The sequence below is a fragment of the Acomys russatus genome, chromosome 3, assembly GCF_903995435.1.
Source record: "Acomys russatus chromosome 3, mAcoRus1.1, whole genome shotgun sequence".
In the NCBI taxonomy this organism is placed as follows: Eukaryota; Metazoa; Chordata; class Mammalia; order Rodentia; family Muridae; genus Acomys; species Acomys russatus.
The window spans coordinates 60,896,394-60,923,306 of record NC_067139.1 but is presented as its reverse complement, the minus strand read 5'-3'; the positions used below and the strand labels follow the sequence as shown (position 1 = coordinate 60,923,306).

The 26,913-nt window shown below is 41.2% G+C and overlaps 1 protein-coding gene and 1 non-coding gene across 2 annotated transcripts; both read left to right on the top strand.

Annotated features, from left to right (window-relative positions):
* The first annotated feature begins 40 nt into the window (after positions 1-40).
* Positions 41-25,841, top strand: Timm23b (translocase of inner mitochondrial membrane 23 homolog B). The gene is made up of 7 exons (XM_051141780.1): positions 41-298; positions 2,042-2,100; positions 10,233-10,326; positions 10,681-10,765; positions 13,092-13,150; positions 15,221-15,331; positions 25,309-25,841. Exons 1-7 carry the CDS (start codon positions 193-195, stop codon positions 25,422-25,424), a joined length of 630 nt encoding a protein of 209 aa, XP_050997737.1. The 5' UTR covers positions 41-192; the 3' UTR covers positions 25,425-25,841.
* LOC127187252 (small nucleolar RNA SNORA74) lies at positions 12,417-12,613 on the top strand. The gene has a single exon (XR_007830415.1). It is a non-coding gene; the product is annotated as a small nucleolar RNA SNORA74 (small nucleolar RNA).
* Positions 25,842-26,913: the final 1,072 nt, after the last annotated feature.

The window sequence follows — 26,913 nt, the reverse complement described above, 5'->3', positions numbered from 1 at the left end:
GGGCCGTACGCAGCCGCAAAGCGGAAGTGTGGTGCTTAACGGGAGCCGGCGCCCGGAAGGTCAGCGTGTGAAGGTGGCAGTAGCAACGCGGGTCTTCCCGCTGTTGCTGGTCGTTGGGGGCGAACCACGGCCGAGCACACGATCCCGGCCTGAGGTGGCGGTGGGAAGCCCACCGCAGTTTGCTGCGACGTCATGGAGGGTGGCGGAGGAAGTGGCAACAAAACCACCGGCGGGTTAGCTGGCTTCTTCGGAGCGGGAGGAGCGGGTTATTCGCACGCTGATTTGGCCGGCGTCCCGCGTGAGTATTGAGCCTCGCTTCCTACCCTTTCTGACTGCTTCCTGGGACAACTAGAAATTTATAGCGTCCCCTGTCCCCTTTTCTGCTCCGGTTCACAAGGTTCACCGCCGGTGATGGGTTTTCATGACTGAATGAACTTGAGGGGGGGGAGGGCCCGTAAATCCCCGGGAAGCTTTTATTCGTTTGTTTGTTGGTCTGTGTAACAGAGCCCTGTCCTGGACTCCCTTTGTAGATCAGGCTGGCCTGAAACTCACAGAGATCAGCCAGCCTCTGCCTCCCAGAGTGCTGGTGTTAAAGACTAGCCCCACCACGCCCGGCCCCTGGAAGTTTTTCATTGACCTACTTTCAGGAAAAAACAAAATGTCTTCCTTTAGCACCCCATCCCTTCTTTTCTCTCACATGCTTTCCTGTGTGCTTGACCCTGGATTAAGAGACCCTAGTTCTGGAAATGAATATATCCCAAATAACAAGCCGGTAGTTGATTTTTTTTTTTTTCACACCGTCTTTTAATACCTCTAAATTCTAAATATCGGTTAGCTAAGAACTTTTTATTTGAGACAGTCCAGGAAACCAGAAGGAGCTGGGAAGTGAGCTGTTTCAGAGATTTATAAGCAAGAAAAAAGCCAAACAATTTTTGAAAGAGAAATAAGCAAATTCAAAGATACGGAGGCATGAATATCCTGCCTGTTGGCCCTCAGTCACATAAATGCATATTTCAGGCTTTTAAGGTTTGGTGCTTATATGGATCCTGGGTCGGATAAGTAGACCTTGGGCCTAAAGATAGTGGGAGTTGATGGTGAGTAGCCCTAGCTAAAACAGTGTTTCTTCTTCCTAATCCTTGTGGTATTTTCCTAAAACCTTTATACTTGGAAACATAAAAAAGCCCTTTGATGGCCCTAATTGTCTCCTGTCAAAACTGAGTCCAGAACACAGTTTGTGCGTGTTTTAGGGTTTCCCGGTTGCATAGAATTAAGGGCACAACTTACTGTGACAAAGTAATTATTGTTTTTATGTTGTATACATACTACTGAGGTGAGCCAAATGACAGAAAATCATTGCAGCTAGTGATAGATGTCACGAAGGAAATAAAACAGGATCCTGAGATGTGGTTGGGGTGAAGGCTATTGGAACACAGATCAGGGAAAACAATTTGGGAGTTGACATTTGAGCTGTGACCTGAATTTAGCAACAAATTTGAAGGAACTACTTTGATTTACTTTTTCACAATCAGGGACCCAGCCCAAATACTATTCTCCCTGAGAGACTGAGTACTCTTGGCAATTTGCTTACTTGTTACGCTAGTTGAAGAAACTGCTTCTATTCATGGTCTGGGAGAGTTAGTGAGTACGAACACGCTCTGCCAAGCCTGCTGACCTTTGTTGGATCCCTAAAATGAGACTGGTAGATGGAAGGGACTCCAGTGGGACCTCCATATGCACACTAGCACACACACAGACACACAAACTCATAAGTAAATAAATAAATGTAAAATATATAATATATATATAATAAACCAAAGCAGTAATAACTAGCCTAAGCTAATTTTTGGGAGTTTAATGATTTGACCTGTAGTGCCAATCTCTTATAAAAATATAGAGCATCAGTGCAAGCCCTAGCTCCTAAAGAAAATTGACATTATGGAGTTTCAAGACATGTAACAGCAGAGTCAATCCTGTATGGAATTCGTTAAGGAATTTTGTTGCAACGTAACTGGTTTGTTTTTTGTTTTTTTTTCCTGTCTAGTAACTGGAATGAACCCCCTGTCTCCTTATTTAAATGTGGATCCACGCTATCTGGTTCAGGTAAGATAGACTCTTGACTAGTTTGGTTTGGTGCCTTACTGTACTACCAAGTTCAAGTGCTTAGTGCTGATGTGAGCCGTGAAGTACTCCTGGAGAGACTGATCTGGTCTCCGTTAGCTCTTTGCTCTACACAAACCCCATGGGTTTGGCTTGCACTGCTTCTTGGAACCATTGTTTCTTCTAAGATGTGCTTTGTGTTTTAAAGTCACAAAGTATAGTAAAAAGAATCACGGTAAAGGTAACCTTTGCTTTTAAAGCTTGGTTTATAGTATCAAGGTCCTGAACTAATGGGAAAATTTTGAAAGATCACTGTTGGGATGTTTCAAGGAAATGAAGCTGACTTAACATCTAAAGATTAAAAAAAGATTCTATAGCATTCCCATATATAACAAAGCAATAAAAGCTAGAAGCCATATGATTACCTCAATAGATGGAGAAAAAAAGTATTTGGTTAACTCTTAATAGAATTCCTCAAGCTATTAAATGACGTTTACAGAATATCCATGGCTAATGTCATATTTAACAATAAAAGACTGAGTACACTCCTCAAGATCAGGAGCAATAAAAACATTTCCACCTTCTTCTCAGAATTGTCTAGCCAGCATAGCAAAAGAATGAAGCTTGGTAGTCTGTGCCTTTAAGTTCAGTATTTGAGAGGCAGGCAGAGCTCTGAGTTTTGAAGCTGTATACTGAGGCTCTGTCTTAGAAAGGGGAAGAGAAAGTGGTGGCCCACACCTTTAATCCCAGCACTGGGAGGCAGAGACAGATCTCTGAGTTGGAAGCCAGCCTGGTTTAGTTTCAAGACAACCAGGGCAATACAAAGAAACCCTATCTAGAAAGAAAGAAAGGTTATTTAGCCTGAAAAAGAATTAAAACTGTTTGCAAATGATGTTATACTTTTAACTACAATAATTGAAGAAAAACAAGCAAACCCATTTGTCTAGGTGGAGTCCCCAGGTCCTCTTCCTGAATTCCAGACCCAGGATGGCTCCACCCAGTGTATCTCAAGGTTAATCTCAGGGAGTATCCATGGTGTGTACAAGGGTAAAGCCCACCAAGACTGCTTTCACCTGTAACAAAGCTTACACTCCTTCCCACACCCATTAAGAGGAAATGAATTTAGCAGAGTTGTAGAATGTAAGATCTAAAGGCATAAATTAGTCTTGTTTCTTTATAGTAGAGGTGAACGCTCTAAAAATAAAGTTGGGGCTGGGCAGTGGTGGTGGTGGTGCACGACTTTAATCCAACACTTGGGAGGCAGAGGCAGGTGGATCTCCCTGAGTTCCAGGTCAACCTGGACTAAAGAGCGAGTTCCAGGATAGCCAGAGCTGTTACACAGAGACACCCTGTCTCAAAAAGCCTAAAATAAAATTGGGGATTTTTTTTTTTTTTTACAGTTAACATAAACAGTTCAAGGGCAGCCAGAGCTGTTAATGACCCTGTCTCAAAAAAACAAAAAAGAATTAAATAATGGAAAGGTATTCCATTGTTTTGGAAAGTTTAACCTTGGTAAAGTGACAGTCCTCTCCAAATTGACCTGCAGATCCAGTGTGGTTCCTATCAAAATCCTAAGGGTATTGGGAACAGGGAGTTGGAAGTGGTGATTAGATCCCAAATTCATATGATACTTCAAAACACAAAGAAGTGATGATTTTGAAAAGAAAATTAATCAGATGATTTATCAGCATAGTTACTGAGACATGTTATGGAATAGTGCAATAGAATTGAGATCAGAAATAAACCCTTGCTTTAGTTATGGTCAGTTTTTTCAACAAGGGAGCCAAGGCAATTAAGACAACTAGAATGAATATGCAAAAGAGTTAAATTGGACCCCAATTTCACACCTTATGCAGTGTTAACTCAGATCAGACAGGTAAAGTAGATAAGCCTCTTAGAATAAACCATAGGTATCAGCAGTTGTGATTAAATTAGAAAACAAGATCGTAGATCTGCCCCTAAAACTATAAGTAATAAAAGGAAAAATCGACAGTTGAATTTAGTCAGAATTTAACTTTTTTCTGTATGTGCTTAAGACAAGAAAGCCAGGCATGGTGGTGCAGGCCTTTAATCCCAGCACTCCGGAGGCAGAGGCAGGTGGGTCGCTGTGAGTTTGAGACCAGCCTGGTTTACAGAGTGAGTCCAGGGCAGCCAAGGCTACACAGAGAAACCCTGTCTTGAAAAACCAAAGAAACACGAGCTAACCAGGCGTGTCAACACAAGCCTGTAATTCCAGGGCTACGTAGATGTACCTTGTCTCAAAAACAAAAGAAAAGGAAAAGAAAGACAGGATAGCCTGAAAACCGGAGGAAAAAACACTTAATGATTTAACCTTTTTACCTTTAAGAGGAAAAAGTCAGTTAAAAAATTGCATTGGGTCTGAATAGACATGTCTTCATGAAATCATACAACTGTCCAATAATATTAATTAACTAGAAGCACAAAGGAGATACCAGTTCACATAAACAAAGAACAGATACTGCATTGGTCTACTAGCCAGTAAACTAGTAGAAATATCACATGATACGGATGCTAAGCCAGGCATGGTGGTGCACACCTATAGTCCTAGCACTCAGAAGGACTCAGGCTATCCTTGGCTGCACTGTAATTTGAGAGTGTTGAGCTTGAGATTTCCTTGGGGGAGGAGAGGTGGAGTTTTCTCTAGCCAGGTCTCACTGTGTGTATCTGGCTATCCTTGAGTTCACTGTAGATCAGGCTGGCCTTTGAACTCATAGAGATCTTCCTGCTTCTGACTCCAAGTGCTGGGATTAATGATGTGTACCACCACACTGGGTTGGGCTTTAGATTCTTGAGAATTGTCCTGACCCAGGAAAGAAAGAAAAGAGAAAAAGGGGAAAGAAAAAAAAAAAGAACTGCTTTGGAAAGGTCTGGCATTGTCTGACAGTATGAGAAATAGTTATGGCCTTGTAGTTTTACTCTTAGATACAAATCCCACTTGAAGAGTATAGACACTTAAGTAATACCCATCTTTTTTGTTTTTGTTTTTGTTTTTCGAGACAGGGTTTCTCTGTGTAGCCTTGGCCATCCTGGACTCACTTTGTAGACCAGGCTGGCCTCGAACTCACAGCGATCCGCCTGCCTCTGCCTCCCAAGTGCTGGGATTAAAGACGTGTGCCACCACGCCCGGCTTAATAATGCCCATCTTTATATGAGGCCTTATTTGTCGTTTCTCTTACTGGTTAACTTTTTGTTTTCACTCTTTGATTCACATTGAGATGGTTTGTTAAATTTACCTTAAGTAACAAATCTTCCTGAATCCCAGGAATACCTGATGTTAAAACAAAATTTAGTTTTTTCAACATAGTGCCATCAGCTTTAAATTATAAAGGTTTCACACAACCTCAGCCTTGTAACTATTTCAAGTACAATGTCTCCTAAGTTTCATTTCTCTTCTGTAGTTACAATGCTTGTGTTTAATAGTGTTTTAGTACCATTGTGTCCTCGAATGCCATCAGTACAAGCTCAAGAACATCTCAAGATCTCCCTTGTACGCAGTTTGCCAACCTTGCTTGTGTATGAATTGCTGTACACTTGTCTCCAACCTGTGTGGTGTTTACTATGGTTGATACTGCTGAAGAGTGAGCTGGTGCTCCTGCCTGTCTGTTTTACTTCCAGTTTTTAATTAGTTACCTATTTCTGAATTAAAGGGTAATTATTTGCCTTTTCTGGTAAGTAGAGCATTTCTAAAATCAAGAGGTTAAGAGTAATTTAAAATTAGGTCATTAGTTGAAAAGTCAGGAAGCCTCTCTGATATACAAAACTGTTGTGTTTTTTTGTTTTTTGTTTGTTTGTTTGTTTTTTTTTCATTGTCTACCAGACCATTTTTTTGTAATGAGACTATGTGGTAGTTTGAAAGAAAATGGCCCCGTAAGGAGTGACACTATTAGGAGATACGGCCTTCTTGGAAGAAGTGTGTCACTAGGGGTGGGCTTTGAGGTCTCAAATGTTCAAGCCAGACCCAGTGCGCTTTCCTCCTGCTGCCTGCCAAACCAGATGTAGAACTCTGAGCTCCCTCTCTAGCACCGTGTCTGCTATGCTTCCTGTCGTGGTAAGAAAGGACTAAACCTCTGAACTGTAAGCCAGCCCCACTTGAATGTCTCAGCCATGGTGTCTCTTCACAGCAATAAAACCTAAGACATTAGTTGCTATGCTGTGATAGGCCTGAACATGTACCACATTTTCCAGTGTGTAAGACGACTGGGCATATAAGATGACCCCCAACTTTTCCAGTTAAAATATAGTTTGGAATATACCTGCCAAATAAAACTACCCCTCTTCTAACACACACCCTGTGTAGCAGACTCGGGCATGTGTCTGTTTGCAGGCAGGGCACAGACAGCCAGGCGCTTTGTTAAATGCTGGCAGTCAGTGCCAGCCTACACTGCCCCTTTAAGGCATGCTCCACACTCAACCAGAAGACACAGCCCTCCTGAGTCGCATAGGCGGGTTCTGCTGGAGAGCCATCCATGCTCACGGTCCCCTCAAGGTACAGGAAGATGTGTGCAGCTTTCCCCTCCCTGCTTCAGACTCCCTTGGGCAGAGCAGGGGAATCAGCTGCTGCCCCTCCCACTGTATGCACTGGACTATGAAGCCAGGGGAGGCAAGCTACAGGTAAATACCCAGCGTATAAGACAACCTCTGACTTTGGCACCGAATTTTGGGGGGTTAAAAAGTTGTCTTATATGCTGGAATTTGTTTGGAGGAATGTGGACCTTAGGACTTTGGGCTAGGAAAACAGTGCACTACTTTAAGCATGGTTTAATACACCATGCTAGTAGGAGCATGGGAGACAGTAATGCTGAGGGTAATTTAAATAGTGGAGGTCCAGCTCCTAGAGGCTGTTCTTGTGCTATTTTAGCAAATAATGTAATTACTTTCTGCCATTGTCCAAAAAGTCTGCCCAAAGCTAGGTTGAAGAGTTATGCAACAGCTTTGGCAGAGGAAGTTTCTAGAAAACCTAGTATTGACTATTGCTTGATTATTAGTGACCGTGCTTTTGCAGATTTTTAAAAGAGATTTATTTATCATATATACAGTGCTCTGCCTGCATGTGCACCTGCAGGCCAGAAGAGGATGTCAGATCACATTATAGATGGCTATGAGCCACCATGTGGTTCGTGGGAATTGAACTCTGGGAACTTTGGAAGTGCAGTCAGTGCTCTTAAACTCTGAACCATCTCTCCAGCCCTACTTATGCAGATTTATAATGAAAAGAAGCAAAGAAAGTTACAAAATGTGCAATTTGAGAAGGGCCACCAGGATGCTGGAATGGAGCTAAGTCTTGTGTTCGTGGAGATAAACAGATTAAAGAAAATCCTGATGTTAAATTGAATAAAGAGAGTGGTGACCTCAGGGCAAGATCCCACACATAGATGTTTCCAATTTGTGAAAAGGAATTGAAAAGTTTAGAGCCCCTGTAGTGGTGCACGCCTTTAATCCCAGCACTCGGGAGACAGAGGCAAGTGGACCACTGAGTTCAAGGCCATCCTGGTCTACAGAGGAAGCTCCAGGATAGTCAAGTTTAGGCAGTGAAAAAAACTATCAAAAACAGAAAGCTGGTGAAGGTGTAATAAAGCTGGTGAAGGTGTAATTGAATGAGGGGCCATGTCCAGCCCCAGCAGCAGCAGAAAGGATAGAAGGAAGGGGTTATGGACTCTCCCTTGACTAAAGGAAGCTGCTGAGGCCAGGCATGCCATATGTCAGCGGGTGTTTGCGTAGAGGCCTAGTGAAGCTGTGAAGGTGAAGCCTAGATTGCCTCGAAGATTCCAGGAGAGCTGCTGACTAGGAATGGAGAGCCAGCCCAAGAGAGAGACGTGTGTTACAGTCAACAAAGCTGAAAGGAGTTGGAGATCTGAAGAGCATTTTTTACATCAGACATGGAGATGTAGAATTTGAAATTTGCTCAGCCAGTTTTTATCTTCATTTAGTCCAGAATTTTCCTCACTGTGTTCCTTTTTTGGAATTGTAATGTGAATTTTGTTTTATGGTATATTGAAAATATGTGATCTGCTTTTTCATTTTGAATCTCAGACTTTGGATTTTGAACTTTTAAGCAATATTGAGACTTATAGGCTATAAGGACTTCTAAAGTGGGACTAAATACATTTTGTATTATGATAAGCTTCTGGGGGTCAGGGAATGGAATGTGGTGGTTTGAATGAAAATGTCCCCATAGGCTCATAGGGAGTGACACTATTAGGAGGTGTGGCCTTGTTGGAGGAGGTTTGTCACTGGGGCAGGCTTTGAGGTCTCAAGTGCTCAAACCAGACCTAGTGTGACTTTTCTCTTCCTGCTGCCTTCCAATCTGGATGTAGAACTCTTAGCTACTTCTCCAGCACCGTGTCTGCCTGTGCATTTAATTGGAAACTTTCCTACAGTTTCAGAGGGATTTTCAGTTTATTATCATGGCAGGAAGCATAGAGGCACAGTATTGGAGACGAAGCTGAGGGTTTTACATCCTGATTCATAATCTGCAGGCACAGAGAAAGGCATTGGGTCCGATATGAACTTTTTGAACCCTCAAAGCCAACCCCAGCTATGAATCTCTTCCAACAAGGCTACACCTCCTAATCCTTCCAAACAGTTCAACTAGAGGCCAAGCATGTAAATCTATCTGCTTATGGGGTGATTTTCATTAAAATCACTACAAGAGGCTTGGTAAAAATGAAAATATTCTTCATAAAAGTATATTGGTTTCAGTATTTGCTTCCTAGAACTGTTAGGGTTTTTTAGGTACTGGAGAGATGGCTTAGCAGTTAGAGTGCTGACTGCTATTGCAGAGGATTTGGGTCCTGCTCCCAGCACCCACACATCTCACAACCATCCTTAACTCCCGTCTCAGGGAAATCAAAACTGTCTTCTGACGTCCTTGACCACCAGGCATGCATGTGCTTCACATACGTACATGTAGACAAAGCACTCATACATGTAAATAAATCTCAGGGTTGGGGGCGTAGAGGCAGGACAATCAAGAAGAGTTCAAGGTCGCCCCCCTCCAGCTACATAGCAACTCGATGACTACTTGAGGTCCTGTCTATAAAAGAGAGAAGAGGTAAAGGGGTAATTAATACTTGTATAATCTAAGATGTTTTTTATTTCCTTCCAGACGAATAGTCAACTAGTTCATCTTACAGTTTTGAGTATTTCTTTCTTTGGGGCCATTGTTTCTAAATAATTTTACTGTTGCTTAAAGTTATCATTAAAGCACATTACAACCCTGTCAGGTTTACACTGTTAAAGAATATATGGAGTAAAGTTCTGAATGAGAATCACTCCAAAGAATTCAGTGTGTTAACTTCATGTCACTTCTTATTAGTCAAGCTTCTCTAGAGGAACAGAATTTATAGAATGGACATGCATCTATAAAGGGAATTTATGAGAATGGCTTACAGGCAGCGGTCTAGCTAATCCAGCAATGGCTGTCTACCAATAGAAAGTACCAGAATCCAGGAGTTGTTCAGTCCACAAGGCTGGGTGTCTTAGCTGGTCTTCAGTATATGCCAGGATAGCAAAGAATGCTCTAATGCCAGTGAAAGAATGGACTGGTTAAGGAGAGTAAGTTTCTTTCTTCTGTGTCCCTTATGTTTCCTATTAGCAACTCAACACCTAGAAGGTGTGGCCCAGATTAAAGGTGAATCTTCTCACCTCTAAAATCTAGGTTAAAAGTGGCTTTCCCACTTCAAATGATTTAATGAAGGAGGAAAAGGAGAAAGACAGACAGGCAGGCAGACAGACAGACAGACAGATCCCTCATAGGGGTAGCCAGCCCCTGGGGTCTTAGTTAGTTCCACATGCAGTCAAGCTGACACCAAGAATAGCCATGACATCACTTTTGATTTATGGGCTGACTATTATTGCAGGTAATATTCTTTTACTTGAGTATGATAGCTGAGTTTGCATTAGATTGTTTTCTTGTTTAAAAACAACTTTGAAAAGTTGAAGACTCTAATCCTGAATCTCTTGGGAGACTGAGGCAGGATAATTGTGAATTCTAGGCCAGCTTAGACTACCTAATGAGACCCTGTCTCATAAATTAAAATAGGAAAAAAGTTACAGCTGTCTAAGTACTGTGTCTTCGGGGAACATTCACCTTGCTTTTCCTTTTTGCTCCTTAGGATACTGATGAGTTTATTTTGCCAACTGGAGCTAATAAGACCCGAGGCCGATTTGAACTGGCTTTCTTTACCATTGGAGGATGTTGCATGACAGGTGGGCAGTATTATTATTATTATTATTATTATTTTTTTTTTTTAATGTCCTTAAATCCAAGTAGTTAATGGTGCTTAAAGTGAAAAATACCAGTGGCACACGCTTTTAATCCCAGCAGAGGCAGGTGAATCACTTGAGTTCGAGGCCAGACTGGTCTACAAAGTGAGTCCAGGACAGCCAAGGCTACATAGAGAAACCCTGTCTCAAAAAAAGCAAAAGGGGGGAGGTATTGCCTAGACTATTATTTTCAATTTTTAAAGCATGCATCACATTTTTTTTATTATATTAAAAAAAGCAAACCAGAAATATATTTAACATAAAGCTGCTTTGTGTGTGTGAATTGTTATGATTCAGGGGCAGCGTTTGGGGCAATGAACGGTCTTCGTCTAGGATTGAAGGAAACCCAGAGCATGGCCTGGTCCAAACCAAGAAATGTACAGTAAGTCTATGAAATCTTCTGATGAAATGATGCTTACATATTAAACTCAGCTTTGGTTTTTGGTGATTACCATCCTATATTAGTAAAAATGTTTAAATAATTAACATTGTCCCTCCCGTCTTTTGGGGGGAGCGGGGGTTAGGTTGGGTATGGGTTGGGTTCGGTTGTCTTTCCACACCATATGGAACCAGGTTACTGGCGTGAATTTTGAGTGAGTTGGTGTTTTCATTCAGCTGGTATTACTGGCCTGATTTCTTGGCTTACACCTGTTCTGTTCTTCATACTTACTTACATGGCATACTTACTAAATTGTTGAGTTGCTAATAGGGAATTCTGATTCTTCAGGGACCTGTATGAGAGAGTACTTGGTGATGAGAGTTATACTTATTTATTATGCTTCTTGCTGACGTGTTTCAATTAAATGGGGAGTGACAGAAAGTCTTACTGCTTCTAGAACTCCAAGATCCGGTGTGTGTGTGTGTGTGTGTGTGTGTGTGTGTGTGCGCGCGCGCGCGCGCGCGCGCGTGTGCGTGCGTGCGCGCGTGTAGGTGTACATGTGTGCAGGTGTACACATGTGTGGGGGTGGGTGCATATGAAGGCCAAAGGTCAGCCCTAAGGCATCTCTGAGGAGCTGTCTGCCTTATTCATTGAGGCATCTGTCCGCTCAGCCGCTGGTACTGAGTGAGCTCGCTAAGCTCTGAATTGTGAGTGTATTGTTTTGCCAAAAGGTGGCAGCAGACATGCTGGAATTAGACTAAGGAGTGCTTAGAAGCTTGCCAGTTTTTTTCCTGTTCCTGTTACTGCATGAATTCCTGCACTACGATTAATTCTGTAGCATGAGAAGCTAAACTAGTGTAATAAATACCTGTGAACCCTAATTCTTCTCCAGCAGCCATCAGCCATTGCCGGTCATACCCAGTTTCTTCTCTTGTAGTATTTTGAAGCAAATCCCCAACCAATATTAAATATGAATTTAGAAGTAGGAAGTCTCTTAGAAAAGATACTATACTTCATTTTTTAAAGCAATAGCAATATAATCTTTCTCATCTTTCCATATTGGAAAGCAGCGTATTTATTTATTTGCTTGTTTTTGGTTTTTTGGAGACAGGGTTACTCTGTTTAGCCTTGGCTGTCCTGGATTCACGTTGTAGACCAGGATGGCCTTGAACTCACAGATATCTACCTGCCTCTACCTCGCATCTGTGGGATCACAGGCATGTGCTGCCAAGCCTGGTGGAAAGCAGCATTTATTAATGGGAAAAAAGTAGAATTTATAGCCAAACACACTGTATAGCTTCATAATCCTACTTTCTCTACTTTTCTGCCTTGCAGATTTGTGGAAAGGTGTGGAAAGGGTTCAGTTACCATTCACAAAATGAAAGTGTGCTGCTTGATTGTGTCCCAAAGAGTTTTACCAATTTTTAGTTGAACCAGCAATATAATAATGAAAATTATAACAAGTTTTAAAGTGTGTTATAGATTTAAAAATCAATGTGCTAAATGTATGTGTTAGTAAATATTTAACAACTAATTAGAAAATACATTTCTCCATAGCTATTACTAGGTTTTTAAACAACATTTTAAAAACAGACACATTTTTTTTTGCTATGGATCTTTGAGTTCTTACTGCTTGCAATTGTATTTTGTTATTTCCAGTAGTAGTCAACCATCCCAGACACATTCCTGTGATGGTGTTACACTGCTGGGAGAGTAACATGTGATCTTCACCTGGTTGCTGTGTCACTGTTCTGGTGGCCTGTGGCTCTGGTGTAAGATGGAACTTTGCTTCCTTGAGAGTGTGCTAAGCATTCTCTCTGACTGCTTAGTTATAGTGTGGAAGCAGACAGTGCCTTCTCTGTGGGCTCTAGTAGCAAAGGGGTTCCTTTCTACTCCTAGGTCTTTCCCATAGTTTCTACTTAATGGTCTGAAAATATACTTCCTTTCTCAAAAAAAAAAAAAAAAAAAATCAAACTGCTTTGCCACAGTTACGGTGACATTGGTTTACACAGATCAGTCTGTAAAATACATTCTAGGCTGTTCTTCAAGGCCTTTGTGTCATTAATCTGTCTTGAATTATTTTTTATCTTTACTAAAGAACTTTTATTCAGTCATTGCCCACAGTGTTGGAAAATTTTATCATAACCCTCACTTATATGAAGTAACAGCCATATTTATTAAAAATCTGGGTGGTATTAAAGTGTACCTTAAAGTTCTAAGAACACTGAGGCTCGAGTGTAGGTGTTTGAAATAGCTACTATTATGACTTAGAAAGTTGCTAGAGAAACAGTGATCCTAAAGACTTTTTTTTCTCATTCTTTCCTGATAGGGTTTTGAATATGGTGACCAGGCAAGGGGCGCTTTGGGCTAACACTCTGGGCTCTCTGGGTGAGTATAACTCTGGTTCCATGAATCTTTTGTTTTGAGACATGCTCTCTGTAGCCCCATCTGGCCTCAAACTTGTTGTGTGGTTGAGGAGAAACTTGGAATTCTGATCCTCCTGGTCCAACTTTCCAAGTTCTGAAATTACATGTGTGCATTAGGAAACAAGCCTAGGGCTCCAGGCATGCTAAGCAAACATTCCTTCACTGGGCCACCTTCCCAACTGGTAAGTCATTTGTGCAAAGAAAGAATGTGAAGTTATGATGAACAATTTGTCAACCAAGATTCTGAATCTAAGCTAAACAGTTCACATTTAAACCCATTCTGGTAAGTATTGTAGCTATCATCTGTGAAAAGACTTGTAAATGCTGCCTTACTTGTCCTATTAATATGCCATGTAAAATCCTGTTTTAAACTAAATGATGTCCGAGGCTTAGGGCTCTAGGCATTAAGAAAGGTTCAAAGTCCTGTAGTGAGACGTGACAGCTGAGGGCTGACCTTTTGCTTTGTTTTCCTAATAGCCTGTTGAGTAGTCAGTTCATCTGTCGATTTCCTGAACCTAAATGACAGGGTTGCAATAAGTCTTTTGTAGATAAGGAAAGCATTCAGTTATAGACAAGGGGTGCTTTAATGGTGCTTAGTCAGAACCCGGTGCTTTCATCACATACTGTTCATGAATAGTTTGTTCTTTTGATTGCTAGGGATTTATAACCACTTGGAGCATATGTACCTTACCATCTGAGGTTTCATAATTTATAGACAAGCTGAACTTATGGTTCTCTTTCTACTTGTAGCAGATTGAGTAAGGGAAAATGGAGACAAACTCAAAAAGACATACAGAAAGCCAAATTTCCATTCTGTATTGTGACAAATGGCAGCTTTGATGTTCTGCTTATGTCTACAACCTTGAAACAGTCCCCTACACACACAAGCCATGCTTCTCTGGTCTTTTGTTAATTGCTTACAAACCTAAGCCTACAGTCCTAGGCAGAGTGGACTAGATGGTCACTCAGGTGGTTACCATGTTTTTCCATTGTAGTGCTACATGAGGGGGTCACAATAATTTGTACATGATCATTTTCAGTTAACTATGTCTAGTAGAAACACTAGCTGTCATAAAAGTATAGAAGTTCTACAACAGACATAGTGTGAGCCTGAGCTTGATGGATGTTGGAAAGGTAAGTGTAGCTATGCTTGTTGTTGTTGCTGTTGTTGTGAGCCAGGGTCTCCCTTTAGTTTTGACTGACCTGCAACTTGCTGTGTTAACCGCAATGGCCTGGAACTTAACAGATATCCTCCTGCCTCTGCCCATTTAAGGATTTGGCTGAAGGTTCTGTAACACTAAAGGGTTTTGTAACAAGTGAAAGTCAAACCTCAAATTCTTTTATTGATACTGTGTGTGGGTTTTTGTTGTTTTGGAAAGAAGGTTTCAGGACCTTTTTCTTTATAGCCCTTCATGGACTGGATCTTGCCATGTAGACTAGGTTGTCCTAACAAAGATCTGCCTTTCTCTGCCTCGTGAGTGCTGAGATTTAAAATGTTTGTCACCCTTGGCTATATTGGTTTACTGTAGTAGAAATATAGATGTTTTTTAAAAACGGTACAGGTAGCATAAGTAGACATTTGATTTTTTTTTTCTTGGACTCTGCAGTAATATGTTCTAGTAATAACATTTATTCTGCATTTTTGAGATCCCCTCCTTAGCATAACCAGTCAGATTTATGCTATTGTACGCATGTACCTAGTTTATTAGCAGTGAATTTAGGTCTTCCCACAGAGTTCCTCTGTTAGTCCTTTCTATCCTGGAACTCACAGAGACTTGTGCCTCCATAGTGCTGAGATTAAAGGTGTGTGCTACTATCACCTACTATGTGCTCACCTACCTTTTATGTGGCCATGGTGTTCTGTATCCTGAAAGTCCCTTTCTGGATCACTGCAGTGCCGCAGTGGTGGACATGTTGTCTATTGCTAGATTTTTCCTTAATAGAAAATAACAGTGCTCCAGAGATGGTTCTGTCTGTGTTTGGGTGTGCTTGCTGTCCCAACTTTCATCACTGATCTTTGTTCCTGCTTTAGCTTTGCTCTATAGTGCATTTGGTGTTATCATCGAGAAAACACGGGGTGCAGAAGATGACCTCAACACAATAGCAGCTGGAACCATGACAGGAATGTTGTATAAATGTACAGGTAAGCAGTTCTGAGTGGAGACGTGAAACATGGTTTTTATCTGTAATATATTTGTAATATTCAGAGGAACTGACACAGAGAGAGACAGACAGACACCAGAGTTTCATGCTGTAGACCTTGAACTCACGATCCTGCCTCACCGTCCTGAGTACTGAGACTACAGGCATGAGCCACACTGTCTCCAGCTGTATTTGTCCCCAGCTCCTGGCAGTCCCACTCTCGCTGCCTTTGCTGCCTCATACAAGTGGAACAAAACAGTATTTGTCCTTCTGTAGCTGGCGTAGCATTTGCAAGCATTTCTTCAAGGCCTGTCTATGTTACGCCATGCTTCAGAATCTCCTCCTCTTCAGAGGTGTGAATAAAAACATTCTCTTTTGTTTATGCCTTCATTTGTGAATCTGTTCCTCTATCAGACGGTGAAATGTCTTCATTGTAAGTCATCTCATTTACAAACCTGAAGGGAGTAAAATCACAGGACCTTTCTTCACAAACAAGGCAAGATAAGCTATCTTTACAAAACTGCTATACCTTTTGTGACCCAGGCCAAACACATCCTAGTCCAACTCAAAAGTCCCGTTATCTTTTTTTTTTTTTTTAATGTCCATAACCACATTGCCTCTAGGATGGAGAAAGGAAATTTTAGAAAAGGGAATGGAGAGTGGTTGAGCTGGGCTGAACAGTGGACTGAATATCAAGTCTAACTAGTCATCTGATACCATGAGAAAGGCGTGGGGCACAAATCTGGAAGAGTTTTCGTTTTGAAACATAGGAAGCCGTAGTGAGAAGTTTAATTTTAGGTTAAAAGTCATCAAAGATATTTGAATAAAGAATTGCTAGAAGTGGGCTGGAGAGATGGTTCAGCAGTTAAGAGTACTTGGCTTTTCTTCCAAAGGACCTGGGTTTGAATCTCAGCACCCCCAAGGTAACTCACATCTCCAACTCCAGTCCAAGGGGATGCAGTGCCCTCTTCTGGCCTCTGCATCCCTTTTGTAAAGTGATGTTTTCTTTTGTTTTATGTCTCCCAGTGATTCTTAGTCATTTGGACAACTTTTCTGTAGGCATTGCTTTTATATAGTGATGTGGGTTGTCGTAGAACTCTGTCTAGATCTTGTGAAATTTTTTGAAAAGAGAACTATCAACTCAGACCCCCAAGACTATGATCTCAGCACAAAGATTTATTTGCCTCAGAGGGACAGGGGTATCGAGTAAGAGACACAGACAGGAAATAGAGAGTGAGGGCAAAGGGAAAGGGGGAATGGCTATTTGTCCTGGAAGGCAAAGGACTGCCTCTCAATAGAGAGGAGACAGGCATGGCAGATGAGCAAAAAGTAGTTTATAGAGGTGAAAGGATGAGGGGCTTAGTTTTAATTGGGCATGTTAATTAGGTGAGCCAAAGGAGGCTTCTTATTGCTGCACTTAGATATTTCAATAGCTGGACCTTGGTAGTCAGCCTCAGGAGGAGGAAGTGGCCAAATAAGGGAATAGGCCTTGGTGGCTATTTTTATGAATGTAATCTAATGGGTTTTATTAGCAAGACAGAGGGAATTGGGGAGAAGGGCAATGCTGGCCATGTTCGCCATGCTTGAGCTGGCTGGAGTACCTTCAATTTTTACAAATCTTAATGTAATATCTGTTATAGACTACTTAGGAGAAAGGTAAACACTTAATTCTCAATAGGCATATTCAAGTTTATGATTCAATGAGAATACCATTTAGAAAATAAGACTTAATCAAAAGTCCAGTTACTTCCTGGCCTTTCCACTGGCTCGCTCTTCTGTGTGATTTGGTCCCTTCATCCACTGAACGCTCCAGAGTAGATCGTTCTTTCCATTGGCTTTTACTTCTCATTTAAGAGTCTTTATTTTTTATGTTTATTTTCCTTATAATGCTTTTTCCAAATGTGTTTTTATAAATTCTCATCTGCTGGTCTTTGTTTATATATGGCATTCTTGAGACCTCCCTTAAATACTGTAGCATATAAACTTTTGTGCCACAGAGTAAATTACTGAAAGCCAGATTCCTTAAGCACAAAAATCTGTGTATTAAAAATGATGGTAAGTATTGCAAAGTGACCTTTGAAGACTGTATCATTATCAGTTTGAAGTATCATCTACCCTATTCTTTCAACTTTATTATTTTTAATTACATGTGCTGGTGCCTTCATGTGAGCATGCGCACATGAAGGACAGAGGTGTTGGAACCCCCGAAGCTGAAGTTACAGGAGGTTGTTGGCAGCCTGGTGTAGGTGCTAGGAATGAGAGTGTTCTTAATCACTGAGCCATGTCTCCAGCCCTACAGTGCTTGGACATGCATGCCAATTGATGGAAGCTAGTTTTTATTGTTGTTATGGTTTGATTTAATTTTTGAAATAATGCCTCACTCTGTGGATCAGGCTGGCTTCCAACTTGTGAGGACTGCCCACAACCCCTTCCTGACTGCTGAGACCTTGAAGCCAAATGTAGTGTCTTGTATCTCCTTTGTCTTCCCCCAACTGGTAGTAAGATTGAGCAACTTCTCATATTTGTATTGCCGTTGAGTTCTCTGAAGCCCTGCCTCCTTTCCTACTGCGTGTGACCTCAGTTACTTTATTGAAACATTGTCAACATTGGGGCCTTTTAGATATTACATCTGTTTTGTGAAATTTTACTTAATTTGAAACTGAGCTTATGACACTAATACATTTTTTACTCAACTACTATCTAAGGATAATGAAATAGGATTACAAGTTCAAGGCCAGCCTGGACAATAATTATTGAGACGCCCCTTTAAAAAGTAAAGTTAAGATCGGGGTAGAATGCTTGCCTATCATTAATGAAACTGTAAGTTCAATTTCCAGTGCTGTAGGTTCAATTCCCAGTTTATGTGCTGGGGGAAAAGAAAAAAAAATTATATTTAAAATGGCAGTAGTAGAAAGGGTAATCAAGAGGTCCTTTGGAATGTGCATTTGACATTCAGTTTTGACTTTTGCAAAGAGAACCATTAACTAATTGTAACACTGATGGTACTTGCTAAATTTGAAATGCTAACTTTGAATATCCCTTTTACTAACATTACTTACTATAAACTGACATTGTTGTGGAAAGCTAAGACTAACAGAAGACATTAGCAGAGAAAAAGGGATTACTCTGTTGGCTACTTTGGCCTTATTTCCTAAATACATGGTATTCGCCCACTCTAAGATGCTTGCTTGTTGTTAGCAAAACTGCAGCTGTTCTTATTATGGTAGAGCACAATCCTAATTGAATGCGTTCAAGTGGACTCGAACTCACATTCTTTGGGGGAAAAAATACATAAACATTGAACTGAATTAAAATGATAAAATTCCCTTTTAAAAAACGAAAAAAAAAACATGGTCTCATGTAGCCAAGGCTGGACCCCTACTAGCTCTGTATCTAAAGATAGCCTCTTCACCTCCTTGGCCCCTCTAGCCTCTGACTCTCAGGTGCTCGTTAGGGTTACCACCATGCTCAGCTCCAGTTTTTCCTTCCTCGGGGACTCTGTAATAGCTTACACACTACACTAAGTGTCCAAACTCTTCCAAATCCTTCAATGTAGAAGTTGGAGTTATGTCCTGCTCGGCCACACCAAGTTTGTCTCTGGTTTGTCTATCCTCTTGAGTTCTGCTTTAAATCAGAAATTAAGAAAAGGAACTAGTTTGCTGTTATTGGAGTGGCTTCCTTACGAACAGTGTTGCTATTGTGGGTCAGCTGTGCCACAATTGCAGTTGCTTAGTTTCAGAATTGGCAGCGTCACTTGACAGAATGTTATTGTCTTAAAGAAGCAGATTCAGTACATTTTTAGGCTCTAGGCTACCAGCAAACAGGAACTAGCATGGTGCCCTCCCTTGTTTGCAATGAGGACTAGATGGCAGTAGGTTAGAGTTCCCACAACCCTCCCCTGTGCGAGGGGCAACTCCTCACTTCCAGCTATTTGCATCATGCATAGTAGCATTGGTCTGCATTTTGTATGAAGGCTCTTGTGTTTAAATTTAAAGCCTAGTATGGTGTTTCATGCACGTGATTCCAACACTGGAGACCCAGGCATTGGTGTAATGCTGGGATTAAAGGCTTGGAGTAGAGTCTTGTGCTACTATACCCAGTTTATGGGGTGCTAAGGCTAGAACTCCAGCATTCATACATTCTGGGCAACTGCTGTACCAACTGAGCTATGTCCTAGGTCCCCTGGGAGCTCCATTTTTGTATATGTACACTTTATAAAAAATAAAAGTGCAAGTATAGTCCATTTTCAATATAGAAAACTGCTCTTATTCTTACATGTCTCAGGAAAAAGTATATGTTATAGTTCTTTTGAAGCTTAACATGTCTGTATATAAAAGTAAAACTGCTATTTGGAATGGATGAACTGCTAGAACCTAGAATAATGCATAATGCACAATAAAGTAGTCAAACATAGGTACCTTTCAGAGGCATAAATGTAGGATATATATGGTTAATTAAGCTTTTTAAACCAAAAATGCATTAATAGTGAATTCATCTACTGAATTTGGATGTGATAATTAACTACTTTAAAGATTATGACGCAACATCGCGGAATGGGTAAAGGCACTTTACTGCTAACCCCGGTGGCCTGAACTCAATCTCTGGGATGTACGTGCTGAAGGAGAACAACTCCTACAAGGTGCCCTCTGACCTCCACACAAGCCATGGCCCGCGTACACACAGGGAGTAAGGACAGTTTTTAATTAAGGATTATGATACATCTTAATGAAAGAAGTTATAGTAAGGTCTTATTTATAACAGAATATATTGCTCAGTGAATATTCCTTTTCTGTGTCCCAGTAGACTTTGTTAGTCTTTACCCAGACAATTTTGATCCAGACCTTGGGGCTTTGATTTGTGAGTTCTCCCTGTCATTTTCTCCCTGTGTGTTTACACATCTGCATTCGTGCCTGAGCACTTAGAGGTCAGAAAATGATTTTAGGAAGTTTGTTTTCTCTTTCTGTCATTTGAGTCCTAAGAATTAGTCTCCAGTTGTCAGGCTTGGAAGCAAGCACATCTACCAGCCCTGATTTGTGTTTGAATGTTGTTTAGTATACCCATGTTTATAACATTTATTCATAATTCCCAAAGATAAAAGGAACCCAGGTATCTATTAATTGGTGAATGGATACACACAATGAACTATTTTATTAAGCCTTTACAAGGCAAGGCAAGGCTGACATACAGACAGAGCACTGAGTATGGTAAGACAATCCCAGACAAATAAATACTGGGAGACTACTTATGTGAGGTATATAGACTAGTCAACGTCATTAAGATAAAACAGTAAAGGGACAGGAACAAGGAGTTACTGTTTAATAGTTTCAGTTTGCAAGACGAAAATTTTTCCAGATGTATTGTTGAATAACAAGATATAGGGCTAGCTAGGAAAATGGCTCAGCAGTTAAGAACACTGTTGCAGCCTCAATTCAATTCCTAACACCAACATGGGGTGTCTTACAGCTACCTGTAATTCTAGCTCTCTGGGGACCTGATACCTCTGGCCTCTGAGGGTACCTACACGGGGTAGAATACTGTACTGAGTGTGTGCATGTGCATACACAACAATAAAATAATAGAAATAGACTTCCTGTTTTAAAAAAAGAACATGCAAGTATATTTCTCATCCTTGAGCTGCATGTTCCACACATGTTCCACAGGTTATCGCTGGCATTTGTGCTAGGCATGGACTTTACCACTGAGCAAAGCCCTTACCCGCTGCATCATTTTTTAAGGGAGGGAAGTAAAGGCAAGATCTCCTGTAGACCTGGCTGGCCCCAAACTTCCTCTGTGGCCAAGGATGGCTTTAAGCAGCGGTCTTCCTCAACTACTGGAATGCTGGGATTCTAGGGATGCACCGCCATACCAGCTGCATGCTGAACTGGATATGGAGCCATGGCTTCACTGATGGCTGCTGCTTGGCACTCTGCCAGCTAAACTATACCCCCGGCATCCTTTACCACAGTTTTTAAAATAGTTTTAAACAAAAACTTCCCAAAGCCTGAAAATTATTGTAATTAATTTTTCCCTCTAAAGCAGGAGCCATAGTACTACTGACAGCTAAAATTTTTATTTTTTGAAAAATAATAACATTTTAAGTGGAGGTGAAAGTACCTATACAATGGCCTTTGACCTTCAGAGCCTAAAATGTTTACTGTCTGGATCTTTTAAAGAAATTTTACTATTCTCTATTCCAAATTGACGTTTTAATGAATTGGTTCTGCTATTAACCAGATTCTATATCCAGAAACAAGGCACTTAAGTATCCTGACCCTGTTTCCCATGCTTGGAAATGTAATACTCAGCCTGTCTCTTTAGAAGAACTGTGTAAGCAACCAGAAGATAGGAAGTAAAACAAACACATCTGACGTTTGCTTTACTTCGTGTGGATGGAACATTGGCCCTATTTACTCTGTTAGCAAGTGTATTTGCTGACCAATGTCCTGTTCTTAGCGAGATGGTTGCTGAGTTTTAAGAGATCTAAATCAGGAGGCCCTGAGTTTTCGTTGTTTTGTTTTGGGTTTTTTGAGACAGGGTTTCTCTGTGTAGCTTTGGCTGTCCTGGACTCACTCTGTAGACCAGGCTGACCTCGAACTCAGACATCCACTTGCTTCTGCCTCCCTGAGTGCTTGGTATTATAGGCCAGTGCCACTGCACCTGGCTGGCTCTTAGTTTTTCATTGTTGTTGTTGGGGGGGGGGTTGTTTTTGTTTTGTTGTTGTTTTGGTTTTGTTTTTTTGTTGTTGTTGTTTTGTTTTGTTTTTGAGCCAGTTGGTAAAACCAGAATGAAAGTGTACAAAATTAGAACTTAGGGAACTGGATGTGGTAGTGTATGGTTTTAGCCCCAGCATTTGGGAGGCATAGGCTGCCAATTTAAGGCCCACCTGGTCTACAATAGTGAGTTCCCAGTGTCTTGAAAAAGGAAAAAGAAAAGAAGAAAAAACTGAGAACTTGGCTGACGTGTATGATAAAAGACCGCTCTTAAGCTAGAATCCGATGTGTGGGTCATACATGCTGCCTGTGTTTGCTGCCTTCCTAAAGATAGTTTTTTGGGTTTTTTTCTCTACCTTTAAAGAATAAATGTGATTGGTTTGTAAATGAATGCTTTCTGGAGACTTTTTTTTTTTAAGACACACTTAATGTGTATTGCTATCCAGATGATAGCAATTATAGGTCCCATTGAAGGTTGTTTGGTTTGGTTTGGGGGTTTGGTTTTGTTTTTCGGTCTGCATGTCAGATCTTGGAATTCCAGACAGTTGTGAGCTGTCATGTGGGTGCTGGGAATTGAACCCAGGTCCTTTGGAAGAGCAGTCAGTACTCTTATCCACTGAGCCATCTCCCCAGCTGCCCCTATTGAAGTTTTGTAATCCCTAATACATATACTAACGTCACAGGGTAGATTGTTACTTGAAATCTGAGAAATAGTTTGGAATTTCTTGCACAAAGGCTAAACAGAAACCATGTTCTTAGAGCACAGGGTCGTTTGGCAGAAACGATTTGTAGCAGTTCCTCCCAGACCAGTGGCTGGCTGTCCATGTGGTTACACCTCAGCGCTGAGTGACTAGGCAGCCTTTTGGATCCACAAGGCCCTAGGGCTGTGGTTGAGAGGCAATTGTGATGAAATTAAATGTTTGGTCAATGCTGTAGTTACTGTCTATTACCTGCCCTCTGTTCATTTCTCTACGAACTGCCAGGAGCGCCTTAGCCTTCCCTTTGTTTTGTCTTGGTTCTCAGTAGGGCTTACAGGGATGATATTTTGGTTGCCTGCTTGAAAGAGCGTTCATTATATCCAGTTGAGGGCTAATAACTAATTTTTATCTTGTAGATCCCTTCATTTTTGTTTATTTTCATCATATGACTTTGTTGTAATTAAAGTTCATGACCAGCTCTACCACTTTTCTTTGAGTTACTACTCAGAGTCACAAGATTGATCTTTATTAAACTAATCAGATCAAGATGGCAGAACTAGGCACTTAGAAATGCCCCCATTTATTTAAAGATTTTATTATTTATGTCTATGGATCTTGTGCCTGCATGTGGGTGTATGTGCCATGTATGTGCCTGGTGCCTGAGAAGATTGTGAGCCACCACCTTGTAGGTGCTGGGAATTGAACCCAGGTCCTCTGAAAAAACAATTATGACCTTTTCTTAACTGATAAGTCATCTTTCCAGCCTGCTCCATTTATATGTGTGTGTGTGTGTGTGTGTGTGTGTGTGTGTGTGTCTTAATGTTTTTAATCCCTCTCCCACATATTTCACAGCTGCTTGAGGTGTCTGCAGTTTCTGAGAGAGATAATTATGGCATTTCACAGTGGAAGCCTAAGAACCTAAGTAGGCCAGCTCTCAGAAGGCTTCGGCCTAGAGACTCTAGAGGGGAGCAGCCCTCTATCAGCTGCCGCCATCTGGTAGCCACTCGTTGCAGAAACGGGTTAGGTGTGGTGCTGTAGTAGAAGACTGAATAGAAATGATAGAGCTGACTGGCATCAAGCTCAGACTCTCAAAACAGCCTCTTTGCTACACACTCAGCACACAGTTGTCCTTTTCTTTTTCTTTTCTTTTTTTTTTAACCAAGGCACATGTTGAGGTCAGAAAACAGTTTTCAGGAGTTGGTTTGCTCCTTCCACCATGTGAGCTCTGAAAAAAAAATCAAGCTCAAGGCAGGTGCCTGAATCCTTGAGCCATCTTCCTGGGCCCCTTACCTTTGTCTTTTGTTTGGTTGATTGGTTTTTCAGAGTCAGAGTTACTGTGTAGCCTTGGCTGTCCTGGACTTACTTTTGTAGAGCAGGCTGGCTTCGAACTCAGATCTGTCTGTCTCTTCCCCTAGTGCTGACATTACAGGGGTGCGCCAATGCACTCAGCTACCTTTGCCTTTTTAAAGCATGATTCAGACAACTCTGTAAATTCCCTGAAACTTGTGGTGCCAATTTATTTGTCAAGCTGCAAGGCAGTACCCTCAGCCCCGCGAGTTTCTTTGGGAAACCCCATCCTGGTGGAGTTTCTTACTTTTCTTTCTCTACTATGTGAAAGTTAGTAAACAATTATAATCATGAATTATTGGACCAGTTTCTATTTTAAATTTCTGGGTCACTTAATAGACTTGGGGGCTCTTTTCAAACATTTCAGATTATTTTTCCACATGAAAACGTGTTTAGTTGACAAGTACAAATAGTTCCAAGTCTAATAATCCTGAATTCGTTTTCAACTTGTCTGTTTATGCCAGGTAGTGCTTCCTCGGTTGTGTGAGACTGACATGATAGTGCAAAGGGGGCGGGGCCGTGCTAGTGTCTCCTCAGTGCTGGCTCAAAGGCTTGGCTGCCTTTATCCCCGTTGCTGCTTGAGACCGCCAACATTTGAAGGACCTGTCCAGAGCCTCAATGCTGACAGTAATGTTTCCACATAGAATGTTCACTTCGTTACAGCCTTAAATCCATTGACATTGCTAGTGAGAGTCTAAACTCTTCCAACAAGCATGGAATGACCAATCTGTTTGAATGTCAATATTTTAACCATAATTACTATGGTTACAGGTTGGATTTGGGGAAACCACAGTATCAATCTTTGTTTGTTTTTCGAGACAAGGTCTCTCTGTGTAGCCTCGGCTGTCCTGGACTCACTCTGTAGACCAGGCTGGCCTCAAACAGCAATCCTCCTGCCCCTGCCTCCTGAGTGCTGGTATTACTGGCATGTGTCACTCCACGCAGCTCTCACATTGTCAATCTTGAGGATCTTAGGTACAAGTCATGATAAGTACAAAGAAGTCACCAATTTTAAAATACAAAAATATGTATTATGTTATTTGGGAAGTTATCTCCTGATTTAATAATGGTTTAAAACTTTCCTCCTGCTTGGGGTAAAGTAAGTTTCTTAGCAATATCTGTATTTCATAGCACTTTTGTCCCATTTTTATTACATTTTTCTGCCCTTTAATGCTAGGTCATGATATATAAGGTTCTTTCATTTGTTTTCCTTCTCTCCTCAGGTGGTCTTCGAGGAATAGCACGTGGTGGCCTGGCAGGACTGACACTCACCAGTGTCTATGCACTGTATAACAACTGGGAACACATGAAAGGTTCCCTGCTCCAACAGTCACTCTGAAGAGTTTTGCCACTTCAGGAATGGGGGACACCACATAGTCATCCAGATCGATTAATAAGTCAGTCTGGAGTTGCTTTCTCTCTTGAACCTACAGTAACTTTGAACAATTGGAGACTCTGATTTGCTGAGACAAAGATCATGGATGTTTAACCTGGACTGCACTGCTTGCCCTTAAGTGAGTGGAAGCCACACCTTTTGGTGGCTCACTGAGTGTGTTTCTTTCTCCTTTGGAGATGATCTTGCACCTGGTTTCTTCTACCCTCAAAATTGGAAAAGCATTTACTCTCCAAATTCAGGCCCTACTTGTTTTCAACACTTTTATCACCATGTTTATTCATTTAAAACTCCAAAACTTATGTTGCCCTGTACTCCAATAAAGGGTAAAAATAGAACCGAAGTCATAATTCCAGCATAAAACACATTATCTCCATTTAATAACATCTGGGTGGATAGGGAGATGGCTGATCAGGTAAATCACTTACTATACACGTGCGGAGACTGAGTTTGAATCCCCAACAAGTGTGGCAGACAGCCCACCTCTAGCCCCAGTGCTCAGCAGGCAGAGACAGAGTCCTTGGAGCAAGCTGACTAGCTCTAGTGTTACTGCATGAGGAAGATGCCATGGTTGGCCTCTGGCAAGGACACACACACCCCACCCCCCCACACCACCCCCCCTCTGCCTGAGTATAAAGTGATAGCTTTCCCACCCTGCCAGGCTTAGGCTAAAACAATGTTTTCATGTTTATGGTGAAATGAAAAGAAACTGGTAGCATAAACAGCCATCCTACAATTTTCCTCCAACACAGATAACATAAAACAATTTCAGAATATTTCAAGTTAATCATTAGAGTAGTGTGCTAGAACAGAACACTCTGTACAGAACACTCAACCTTCATTCTGTACAGTAACTCTGGGAATAAGTAAAGGCTGGAAGTTTTCTAAGAAGCCTGGGGAAAACTAAAGGAAAAGTGATAACCATGTAACTGCCCTATAGGTGGGTACATAACATGCTAAGTACTAAGCAACCTCTGGTGTATGGGTGGGAAAATACACTAGGACCTTTTTAAATATATCTAGTAAAAGGAAATCTGGCAGAAAAGTACTAAATAAGTGGCCAAATCACTTGGGGTATATGTGAGTTTTTTTGGTTGGTTGGTTGGTTGGTTGATTGTTTTGGTTTTGGGGTTTTTTGTTTGGGTTTTGAAACAGTTTCCTCTTGGTAGCTTTGGCTATGCTGGACTCACTTTGTAGACCAGGCTGACCTGGAATTCAAGAGATCTGCCTGCCTGTGCTGGGATTTCAGGCGTGTGCCACTGCACCGAGCCTGTGTGTGTTTTTTAAAGAAAAATATATGTAGAGGCTTTTTTTTTTTTTTTAAAGGAAAGGCTGAAAGTAATAAGATTCATAAAACTATACATTCTTTGTGTATTCATCTTGTCTATTGCACCCCTAACCAACGTTAGCATTTTGAGTTTTACAGATAACACAA

Bases quoted from the DNA above. Each gene is read 5' to 3' on its own strand.
- Timm23b (XM_051141780.1), top strand. From the start codon at position 193: ATGGAGGGTGGCGGAGGAAGTGGCAACAAAACCACCGGCGGGTTAGCT. The intron at 10,766-13,091 runs GTAAGTCTATGA...CTTTCCTGATAG, and splicing joins TCCAAACCAAGAAATGTACA to GGTTTTGAATATGGTGACCA. The intron at 13,151-15,220 runs GTGAGTATAACT...TTCCTGCTTTAG, and splicing joins TAACACTCTGGGCTCTCTGG to CTTTGCTCTATAGTGCATTT.